The sequence below is a fragment of the Phaethon aethereus genome (assembly GCF_964289735.1).
Source record: "Phaethon aethereus genome assembly, chromosome: 2".
NCBI lineage: Eukaryota > Metazoa > Chordata > Aves > Phaethontiformes > Phaethontidae > Phaethon > Phaethon aethereus.
In genome coordinates this window covers 116,155,716-116,167,948 of record NC_138582.1, presented here as the reverse complement: position 1 = coordinate 116,167,948, position 12,233 = coordinate 116,155,716, and the positions used below count along the sequence as shown (strand labels likewise).

At 47.1% G+C, this 12,233-nt stretch overlaps 1 protein-coding gene across 1 annotated transcript in view; it reads right to left on the bottom strand.

Annotated features, from left to right (window-relative positions):
* ITGA9 (integrin subunit alpha 9) overlaps positions 1-6,692 on the bottom strand; it is a gene marked incomplete at its 3' end in the record, with an annotated part of 228,236 nt that extends 221,544 nt beyond the window's left edge. Inside the window, exon 1 of the mRNA XM_081996300.1 lies at positions 6,459-6,692. Coding sequence (XP_081852426.1) covers positions 6,459-6,631 — 173 coding nt within the window. The 5' untranslated portion in view covers positions 6,632-6,692. The remainder of the gene's footprint in view (positions 1-6,458) is intronic.
* Positions 6,693-12,233: the final 5,541 nt, after the last annotated feature.

Here is a 12,233-nt window from a genome sequence, read left to right as displayed (position 1 = left end):
TGTTTTCACAAGTGAGAAGAATTAATGACCAAAATACTTAAGCTGCTAAAACTACAAAGCCTGCACACACTGGGCAGCAAGCGCAAAAGAGACTGAAATAATAGCTCGAAATGGAAATCCCACCAGGCAGGCAGCAGGCAGGAAATCAAATGCCAATCATTTCATTTACACAGGCGATGAATGCATGTCATTCACTTAGTGACATTCATGAGGTCTAACAAAAATAAATAAGGGGGGATATTACTAGCTTAAAGAGTTACGGGTTCAAATTGCAAATGGCAAGAAGCTGTTTCTATGACCTGTTATAACAATAAGATAATGTAGCCCACATTGACATCCAGTTTAAAAGAAGCTTTGCTCTAACCCAAGAAAAGTAAACACGATTCAGCAATTAGTGCACAAGATACCTTGGGTTGCAGAATGCAAGACGGAGATGAAGGAGTCTAAATCACAAAGATTCTTCAGCTCTCTTTAAAAAGCTGAATGGGAAAAATTGATAATTAATGATTTGAGTAGGCTACTGGCACAGATAACATTGCTGTCTTAAGCAAATATACCTTTCAAAAAGAAAACATCTGTTGCCATTTCTTTATGGGGACTGCGCAGAAGGAAGCAGCCAGTAAAGGCAACTGGTGACATGTGCCAAAAGCAAATCTAGCTTGGATTGTCCTGAATGTCCATACATTCAAATTTGATGTTTCACCTACATCACACACTGTGTCATCTTAGGATCTTGTCTCACTCCTTCACTCTTGCACCTAGACCCCAGCAGGTGAAACCTTTGCAGATCTCCTGTTCCATCCAGCATGGCCCATGCTCAGACGTGCCATGAGACTGTTACCTTCAGGGACAATGGGAGGTTTTCTGTTGGTTCACGTGCTTTTTGGTTGGTCAAGTTGATATTTGCCACATACCACCTACTTTGGTTTTATTCAAAGGTTTGAGACTGGAATATTTCTTTTGTCAAGAAGAGAGTCCCATTCATTAGTTTCTGTATGTAACAGCTTAACAGTTGGAAGAAAGTCACCTATTTAACTGTCATGAGACTTTTCAGCAGACCTGGATAGAAGACTCATTTGCAGCCGAATACTTTGGTACTCATCAAGCAAAACAAACACCTGTTTTCTATCTCCCCTACATATTAAAACACCTTTGAAATCTTTTGCAATTTCTATGAAACAACGCTGCAACCAGAAAAGGTGTTTTTCTCTGGTACCATACAAAACAGAAATTTCAGAACAAAGCCTTAAAGTCCAATACAGTCTTTTTGCATTTCAGTGCTGTGGAGTCTTGCCTGGCATAAACACAAAGGATATGTAAACAGCCAGCAGAAGTACAGTCCTGTCCTCTTGCCATTATCAGGCAACCTTCCAACATACTCCAAGTAGTTTAACCAGCTCTCGTTTAATAGCTTAATTTTGTGGTAGAGCTTTCCAGTGCTGCTATAGCACTACTTGTGTTGTCAGCAAGCAAGCACCAGCAGTTCTCCAGCCTTTTGCCAAAAGGCTTATGACGTGGGCAGTACTCTTTGCAGAGACTAGGGATGAGTGCAGGTTCTCATCACAACCACAATACTCTGCAGGAAGCCCCTAGGATATTTGTAAGTAGCTACATGAAGACACCTTAAAGGGGAAATGCCATCAAGAGGAAGAGACTACTTTCTATGGAAGAGAACCAGGAGTGGGTTTGGGGTCATTTTAGGATCACTTTTGCTTGACGTGCCCAGAAATCTATTACAATCAGCCACATCCCACTGGCTCTGTGAAGGAAGTACTGGGGTCTAAACCAACATGAAGAGCAGCAGGCAGAGAGGCCACTTAAACCTTCTCTTCTTGCACTCACACTCGCATGATCAAGGACAAACACCCGCATCTATATGGAGACACCTACGTAGCTGCGTGGCCAGAAACCATCACACTGCAAGAGCCACAGCAGCCAATATTAATGGATGACAAGAAGCTTTCTTGGCCACAGGGAAATCCACACCTCCTTAAAATTACTTCCTGCAGAACAGTAACTATCACTTCACTGGTGATTGACCCTTGGGACATACAGATTTGGAAATTAAGTGCTGCATTTAGCAGAAGGAACAGCGAACAAAAGTGTCGAGCTGACCGATGGCATGGAGAGATGCCAAGCACATTAAGCATCAGCCTACAGCACGCCAGCAGCGATTAGGCAATCACAGCTCAAGGACTGGGGAGTGTAGGTACCTCACCTCACTGCAATGTTAAGTGCCAGAGAAAAAAGTCTTTAAATATCCTTGCATACCGCAGTTGATTTCAAAAGCAGCACCAGAGGAGGGTGCAGCACCAGCATATCCCAGTTGAGTTTCTTCTCATCAAAGGTCTCTGCCACTTGCTAAGCCCTCAAAATAAAATAAAATTAAAAAAAAAAAAAAAAAAAACCACACACACCAAAACCTGCTTCATTCATTATATGCAGAGCAAGAAACAGGAGGGCTGCTATTTGGGCAGCAGACGGATGACCCATGACCAACAGCAGCAAGCCCAGGTTCCCCAAAACACCACGGCAGCACCTACAGCATCACTACATGGTTTATGCAACACAGCATCGTTAACACAACACCCAGCCTCCATGGGGTCAGTCTGCTTCCACACCTTCCTTCTGGTTGCACACAAGCACATCATGCACTAACAACACGTATCCAGCAGCCCGAGATGCAGGACAGCCTTCGTTTTTCAGCGGCAGCGCAATCCAGTGAAGAGCAGGGCCGAAGGAATGAAGCAACAGCACAGAAACCAGACTCGTTCCTTATTGTAAAACTCACAGCAGGACACCATGCAACTAAACTGACTCCATTACTTATTCGTGCCAGATTATGCTGCCAGAAAGGATGAAGTTGTTACCCTGGATGTGCTGAAGGATTTGGGGGTGTCAGCAAGAAGGGGGCATAGGGAGGGGAAAGGAGAGCGATAAAGTAACATCTTATTTTACAAAAAGAATGATCTGAGATGTCAATTTTGCCCCAATAAAAAAAAAATGTTAATAATGTGACATTTGTTTCTTCTTAAACTGTCTGATAGAAAGCAGAGAAAGCAACATTCTTGGTCATTTTGCAGGGCCTTTAATCCAAGCTTCAAAATTATATCCAGAGAACAGAAGCACTTCAGCTTGTCTCTGCTCCAAATGCAAGCAGCCACCTGGTTCCTTACTCCACTGAAAATGGCAATGACAGGGAACCGGGTAAATCTTTAAAGATTTAGTCATAAAACCCACTTAAGGAAGCAAAAGGAGACATTGTCAGAAATACAATAACCCCAGAACATCTGCGATGACAAACTTTTCTTGAGACGAAAACTGTGCGAAAACAACTCCTAAACGGAAGCATCGTTGCAATAAACTATTTCAGACGGGTCAAAGGCACTGATGTATTCCACTGTCCCCGTGGAGGCTGAATACCCATGTTCCACTACAATTTCTGTGGCAGGGGCTGCGTAGCAGCCTGACTATTCATGTTTATCTGACAAAGATATAGGCATATACACAGATACATACACACACCCCAGCACATGGACGGGCTACTGAGAATAACACACTTAGGCTAAGAAGCCTTCATAATCAGAAGTACATTAGGTGAATATCAGGCCCCGATATTCAGAGCGAGAAACCCTGAACTATCATGACAACACTCTCAAATGCTTGAGAGCATATTAACACATTAAATAATTTTAGATAGGCGGGAGCCCTATCAGCCTCAGATACAATCAATCCCATTTTTGCAGGCTCACATCGTCCACAGCTCACCAGGCAAGACATGAATACCCAAAATATCACTGTCTAAAGTTAACTTAGCTTAACTACTGCCAATATATAGTGTATATAGTGTACAGGTCAAACAGATATGAGAAAAAATAAAATCATAACTCTGGGTATATAAAAGCTACAAAAGTAAGAAGAAAACTGATACACAAAACCAAACAATAACCCTATGACTATTAAGAGGAGCTATATGCTACAACGGGATGAATAGGAAACATTTTTACTACCTAGTCCATATAAAAGACTTCAGACATTCCCCAGAATACCACATTTGAAAGAGAAGGGGAAAAAAAAAAAATTAAAAATCACCCAGTAACTCTACAAGCCAGTTAACAGCTCTATAGCTTTGCACACAAAAGCTTTACACAAAACCCTGACAAATCTGAAAAACAGCATCTACTAAGCATTTCCCTTTGCACTCATCCAATAAACTGGGACTGTATCTCCTATTTCATTAACCTGCAACTGGTAATCACTTCAAACTTGAAATCAGAGAGTTCATGCTCCAAAGGGATGTATAAGATTCTATACAGTATAAATATGGTTTTAAAATAGTACTATATGATACTGGAAGCCTTTATGCCCTACTCAGTTGAAGTGGGCACAGCTGAAGGCACTGACAAGGGTTCAGTCCTTTGATGGTCTGAGTGTTGAGGAAGATTGGCCAGATCTTTTAAGCTTGCCAGAATAAATATGTTAAACGCTTAACTTCTTTGCAGTATGCAAAAAAAACCTGCCTGCACTCAGCATATGCCCATCCAGTACAGGGGAAGCATCCAGAAAACTGGAAGAAGGCTGCATATACTTTTAAGAGCAAAGAGGGCTCTTGAAAGAGGCCACTGCTGGCCCTTGACCTTTAGGCTGCGTGCACACATTTCAGGGCACAATTGCATATAGCAAATTAGAGTCAAGGTGATTGTAAAAAATGTTGTCTCCCAGACTTTTTACCCCAACCTCTGTTGGACATCGGATTTTGAAACACCCGTGAAAGAAAACAAGCTCCCACGTTCCACAATGAAGAGAGCAGTTTTCCCATCAGTGGTGGCAATCCCACTCTCATGATTTTGGACAGCCCAGTGCTGATGCTGCCCATATTAAGCCGCTGTTAACCCTGCTAGGTGTTGAGGCTAACAATCTATTTCTTTAGAAACACTTCTTGATCTTAGATACTTTTTCCTTCTGGGTGAAGGTGGTCCTTTCTCAGAAAACTGGAGTTTCCATAACTAGAGCTTTTACTTTTCAGCACCAGACTTCTTGCAGACGGCTGCCTTCAGACAGCCGCCCAACACTGCCAGTCCAGCATCATTTCCAAACAAAGTGGGGTAGCAGGTAGATTCTCTTCCCTGCTCAGCCTCTCCTCTTAAAAAGAAAAAAAAAACCCAACCCCACCAACAGGTGCTATAATATAATTCATGTTATTGACCAGAATGATAGACACCTACACAAGGAGCAACAAATTATACTGTTTTCATCCCACCATAGCCCACTACATTGGCATTTCATTCACACCACTGTGAATCCCCAGCCATTTGTGCCGAATACAAGTCGCTTTTCAGCCTCTGCATCCTTTGTCGGTTCCTGCCCCAAGTTAAGCATTGCTTTAAACTGAGAGCTTTTCTTCTCCCAGAGCGCTTTTCCTCTATGAAGTCTTCTGATAAGTCCTTAAAAACGAACACTCCGTGAAAGCCACTATTGCAGAACGGCTGAGCACACAACTACTTGTGAACTGAAGGGTGTGAAAGAAATTCATTTTTAAAGAACTGGACACCGGCATCAATACATTTATTTATATCACAGTGCACCACAGTTCCAACATCAACAGCTGAGTAATCGGGCCATATCTAAGCATAAAAGATAAAGACAAGCTTTGTGGACATTTATTGGCAGGAGTGGCACCTACTCACATTAGAAGTGCACCAGATGACATCAACTGGGTCCAGTTAACAGAAATCAGTTTTAATTATAACAAAGAGCCTCTGACCCAGACAACAGAGAGACAGACTATGCTCCAAGGCTCTTTTCAGTCAACGGGAAAAACAAGAAGCTTGCCAGTTTGCATAATTTTTCTGAGATGTAGACAAACTTTCTATCATCAGGAGGGTTTGCTGTTTTGGGGGGGTTTCTAGGGTTTCGGGTTTTTTGGGATTTTTTGGGGGTTTTTTTGGGGTTTTTTTTTTTTTTTTAGTTACTTATCCATTTGCTCTCCCTCACGCCAAGAGCGGGCACGCAGAGGGGACGAACGCCTCCTGATTTGGAAGCACCCCCCAGCCACCGGAGGGACGGCTGTGGGGAGCCCAGCGCCGCCGGGGTCACTCACCGCCGCTAAATCGCCTCCCCTCTAACGCGGCGCGACCGAGCACCCTTCACGCCACACGTTTTCTGGCAAGGGAGGTGAGCCGCTGCACACCTCCCCCGAAGAAGCAAAGCCCCAAAGCACCGGGCGAGGGCCCGCCGGCGCTGGCGGGCACTCCCCGCCACGACGCCGCCCTGGGTGAGCCTCCTCCCCGCGTAACGACCCGTCCGGGACGGGGTGGAAGGTACGCGGGGAAGAGCCCCGGCAGCCGCGGGGGACGCCCCGGCGGCGCTACAGCCCCGCCGCGTCCCCGCTGCCGCCTGCCCCCGCGCCCCTGGCTACGCCGCCCTGGACGCAGCTGCGCAGGGTCCGCGCTACTCACCACCGCGTGCTGTCGTGGTAGTGCTGCAGCACCGAGTACCCGAAGAAGGAGCCGTTAGGGCCCTGGAAAACCACCGGGCGACCCACGTCCACGTTGTAGCACCGCGCCAGGGCCACCCACAGCAGCGCCCGCAGCAGCGCCCGCGCCCCCCGCCGCCGCGCAGCCGCCGGCATCCTGCGAGCCCCGCGGCAAGCCGCCCCTCCCGGCGCCGCTACAGCGCTGAGCCCCAAAGCCCCGGCCCCGCCGAGCCCGCGCCGCCCCCGGCGCCGACTCCCGGGCGGGGCGGCCGGGCGCGGCCCTTTTGTGCCCGCCCCGCCGCTCGGCACGGCCCGGCGCGGCCTGGCCCGGCACGGCCCGGCCCCGCCGCGGCTCCGCTGCGCCCCGCGCCGCGCCGCGCGGGGACTGCGCGCCTTCTGCGCCGCCTGCCGTCGGCGCCCCCTGGCGGCCCCCGGCGGCAGCCGCCGCAGGGCCGGGCGGCGCGGTAAAGGCGGCCCCGCCGGGGGACACGGCGTGACCCCACCCGCGCCGCCCTCGGCCCCGGAACGCGCCCTCCGCGCCTCGGCCACCCGGCTCCTCCCGCCGCGGCACCCTTGGGTGTCCCGCGGGGGCCCCGCCGCCGCCCACCGGCACCCCCCGGCTTCCAGAAACCAGCCCTTCGGCCGCGGCTTCATCTCGAATTTGGCGCTCCCCTCCCCACCCCCGCCCGTCCCGCCGCTCTGCCCTGAGCCGCAGCGCGGGCGCGACGGCCGTCGAGGGTGCGGAGGGAGGAGAGGGAAGTCACGGAGCCGGAGCAATGGGCCCTGCCTGTTTGGGGCTATCAGCCCTGCTTGAATTTGGCACACGGAGGGGAACGCTTCACGTCTAGGGTGAGGGAAGAAGGGCCCAACTCACATCACGCCAAAATAAGCAGGAGGTTGTCCTGGGGAAAGCGAAGCCGAGCGGAGAGGTGTCATTGTTTGGGAAGGTGACAGGAATGAAAATACTTTGGGGAAAAAAAGTCAGACCCATGTTTTCAGGCATCAGTCCTTCAGGTCTGAAAAAGAAGCGGCAACCGTTGTAGCCAAGTAAAAGCTGAAGGTGAATGCTCTAATATCGTAATAGTTAGACTATCTGAGAGTGAAACTAATCAAACATGCAATGAAAGATGAGCAAGGGCAAAGGCAAGCGGATAGTCTCCTCCATGGATGAGACAAGGGTGACACACCACCCTGCAGGAGGAGGGGAGTTACGTGCTAGAAAACCCTTGGGCCCACAAAGCCCATCCTTTCATTATTCAGTAAAAACCTACAACTTTTATACTATAAATTTTTATAAAAAACTATGAGAAATCATGTTTAGGTCCCTCTTGAGGATCAAGACCAGGAGCTTGGAGAAGAAACGCTCCCTTGGAGGTAACTGGGAGTTTCCTGTGTTGCTGTTAGCTGTGGCTTTGGCTACGTAATCCCACGTGCCCCCGGAGGAGGTGCACTGGGAGAAGCAGAGCAGGTCCTGGGAAACACAGGAGCAAGGGAACTCCAATACGACAGGAACAGCTTCTTCTGGGAAGCAGCTGGAGACACTCGGCCAGGTCTGGTATTTCTCGCGTAGGCAGGTTCTGGGAGTCTTTGGCACCTGACGGTTCATGGAGAAGGTGTTTCTGATGACGACAGCGATGCCCAGGGAAGATCGCTGAACGTTGGGGCTGTTTGAAAGCTGATGCGGGAAAACGCTATCGCGGGTCGAATCGTCTTTCAGTATAGGAAGATCTCGGTGAAAGTTTAATTGTTTTCTACAAGGGGTTTGTGCTGGCTGTGGCCAGCAGGATGCGCGTTCGGCAAGGAGAGGATCGCGTGGTAAGCTGTTTCATAATACCCGCATGGCTCTTTCAAAAGCATAGCCTGTTTCTGCAGGGGAGCATCCTCGTCAGGTAAAAAGATGGTTCATAAGCATCGCCCTTGAACATCACCCTCAGAGCAAGTGCCCCGGTGCCATATGTACGTGTTGCTGTTTAGAAAACACCATTTTTGATGTTGACCGTGATGCCTGAAAGTGGACGTTAGCACAGGAGTATTCTGGGGAGAAGTTTCATAGAGAAGTAATAACTACAGAATTTTGTGGTGAGAAATATCAGTGGAGGAAGGGAGGCTTCCAGTCATCAAAGTATTTTATATTTGCTGCGCGAAGCCTAGTGGTATAAGTATTCGAAGCTCACGTTCAAGGTGGCTTGTAAAAAAGTTGGAGTAGCACAAGTCTTCAGTTTTGGGGGGATAAAGTTGCGAGTGACAATGTGATGACTTAGAGACACATCACCTTTACAAAGTAGGTGGGACTGGCAAAAGTTACTTCACAAATCTTGTCTTTAGATCACTACAGCTGCAACACCAGCGCCACTATGAGACACTTCACATTTGCTTCCAAAACAGGTCGAGCGAGGCAATGTTACACTGTTCACGTACGACACTTCTGCAATTTTCGGCACTATGTTCATTATCTGCACACAATTCTACCTCTCCGTGTGTGTAGACACCTATGCAAAAGTACGTCCAGGGTTATGGAGGCATGAACATTTTCCAGTCTTAAATCTAAGTGGCACAGCGCCCAATATCAAATGAAGAGGAAAAGCCACTTACCAATAATTTCGGCCTCTAGGTGTGGGTCAAATTGAAAAAAACTGATTTACTCATTAGAGCACCAAGTAAAAATAACGGGGCATTTACGTCATATTAGCAGGGATATTTATAACATTTAATGAAAAGATTTTCAGAAGGGTTTTATAACTGTGCAATCAATAGGGATAAAAGTAACCTGCTTTAGGCAGAAAGTCAATATGCCGTGATTAAGCAAATTCCACAAACGACATGCAATCCCATTAGCACTACCAAGCCTAATTCTCTGCCTTTTGAAGCAAGAAAGTGATGGGGTTTTGCAGTTAATTACCCGCGCACCGAACGATGCTCAGACAGCTCTCCGCCAACGTTAAAGGACGTGTGAGCCGACACGCTGGAGGGAGCGATGGGCTCATCCGTCTCCAGAGGGAGGAGGGAAGCACGGCGGCTGGACGAGGCAAACGAAACACTTGTCTCTCATGTTGTGGAGCGCTCTCGGGAGGACTTATTTCAACTAGAAGTGATACAATACGGAATTGTGTCAGTCCATAAAAAATTTCAGCTCTCCATTCTTGGCAAGGAAGATATCCAGAGGAAGGCCAGAAACACTGTACTTCCATCCGTTTCTTTCTTTTACTGCGCATCCAAATGCTGAAGTCATCTCACAACATTTAATCCAACGGGAATTTTGTCAGTCCGAGCAGAAACAGAAACTGCCTGTCTCGATGGTGTAGATTTAGCTGATAAAATCCTGGCATGCCATTTATGAAAGCAATGGGAAGCATCCAACTGCGGCGACAAGCACAGTAATAATGTCCTGTTAAATGAATATAATGGTAAAAATAAGGGCTGAGAGCAAGGAATAACACATTAAATCATATGCCAACCCTTTGTGAAGGAAATATTCAAAGTGGGAATAGCTCTATCTGTGTTTCTATATCCCTGTCCTCGCTGCTTGAACCTTGATGTTTGCATCGTCTAGAGAAGCTCCATACCTGCACCACAGGGCTGATTCGTAGTTTACACCCACCTCTATTAATTAAGCACTTAACTGGAATTTAGCATGCTGTATTTTGGCAGGGCTCAGTCTCCAGATTAGTTTTTAAATTAGAAGTTACCTGTAAATTGAGGACCGTCAGTGAAACAGCACCCTTGGCAATACTTTTTAATTAATAATTGGAATTGTAGAGCTCAGGAAAAAAACAAAACAAAACACCACCACAATAATGTTCTGACTGTGGGAAGAGAAAGAAAAGAAATGCCCCATGCCAGCAGATTCAGCTGGGTACAGACCTGGTTTATCAAGAGCGAGCGTTAACAGACCATTTCCCTCCTGCAGGCTTCTCCCCGCAAAATGCCACTTTGCAAATAATTTTTTTTTTTAATATATATATGATTTTGCTCCTGTGCCACACATATTGTACTCAAAATAATTTTCCTTATTTTGACCAATACCTTACTTAATTTTAAGACACTCTTTTTGATATGCCAATCATTTGCCTTTCCTGGCATTTGTATCCAAGTCGTGCCATGGGCTTCCCGTGGTATTACTGTGGTTGAGGTTTTACCGTCTGTTTTAAGCCAGTCTAGATCCACAAGTAATTCTGCATTTTCACTGACTTCCCGCAGGCACCCACAAATTACGAGTACAGTTGCTTTAAGCTCGTTTGACCATCTCTTTTGAGCCCCGCCTGTTGGGGTGTGGGTATCTCCAACCCGTCCCACGCGGGGACCGAGCTACGTCCCCTCCTCCCACCCCGGCAGCCGTCAGCAGGGACGTGGTAAGGATGGGAAGCCATCCCATAAGCTCATCACCAGCAAGGCTGCTGCCTCTCCCAGTCATTACCTACAGGTTTATGTCGGCACGCGCTTAGCGAGGAGGCTTGAAGCAAACTGGTGCCAAAGCTTTCCCGTCGTGTCTGCGACACTTGCCGATTCTTTGCACGCACTCTCCGTATTGCTCTGGCGCGCGCCCAACAGGAGGAGATGGGTAACGCCGTTTGTAAATCAGGTCTTCACGATAATACTGCAGTTTCTTTTTAGTCACTTCCCACAGAGCCGTGTGATCTAGTCCGCCTTCAGACTCAGCTGTGAGGAGCTCTGGAGACTGGACTTCTTCAGTCGCTCAGTGGAAGAGAGATTTTCCAGCAATTTTTTGTTGCTCCTCTTGCATAGCAGGTAAAGAGCATCCTCTTCGATTCCTCTCCCGCTATGGCTTCGTGCAAGAGATTGATCGTGGATGCCTCCCCCACTGAAGGAGAGAGAAGAGCACAGCCACCTTTCACGCCGACGTAAGGAGAAGGGAAGGGGCTTCTCCTCCTTCCTCCTCCGTTTTCAAGACCTCGCTACCACTGAAGCTCTCAGAGAGAAGGGTGTTGCTTTGTAACAAATACACGAAACAAGTAACTACAAAAGACCGGAAAAATATTAATATATACACGTAAAAACATTATAAATACAAAATACATTGGATAAAGAGGGAACTCCCCGCATTCACTTGCCTACCAGAGAATGAGGTAGGAATCGGCCGGATTGGCAGGGACGGAGCTCTGTTTTCAACATGACTCCATTCACACAGAGAGGAGCTTCCTATGTTTAAACTCATAACATTTCAGTCTGTCAGACATCCGACCGCTTGCAGCATCTAGGCTCAACAGCAAATCCAGACTGTGATTGTCATGGTACAAACTATATCTTCCTATGTTATTCCCATTAAGTTAAGGAGACGTCTCCCTCAATTTTCACATCAAAGAACGCATGAGAAATTACTTTTGATAGGTAAAATGTTCAGGTTGAGTTCCCACTGTAAAATTGAATGAAGTGCCTACACTCATCTCCTCACATAATATAGGCTTTTAATTCCTACAGTTCTGTTCTTCCATTTGGCTGTAGCTAGTTCTCCAGCTGGAGTCAAGAGGGAAGAAGGAAAATTATTCTCTTGCTGTTACTGTTAGTTGCTGTTGTTAGCCCCTCAATCACTGTCTCTTACCTTTCTCATAGAGCTTTACTGGAGTTTTCCAAACAGACTGAGAATCCAGAAAGTTTTATCTGGGTGGAAGGCAGAGCCAATGCAAATCTTAGGTGATACAGAAGCTGATGATATAATCAAAAATCATCTTCTCATAATAATAGCTAAGAGAGCGGAAAGCCAGAATTTTCAGAGCCTCATATGCAAAAATCAATTGCATCT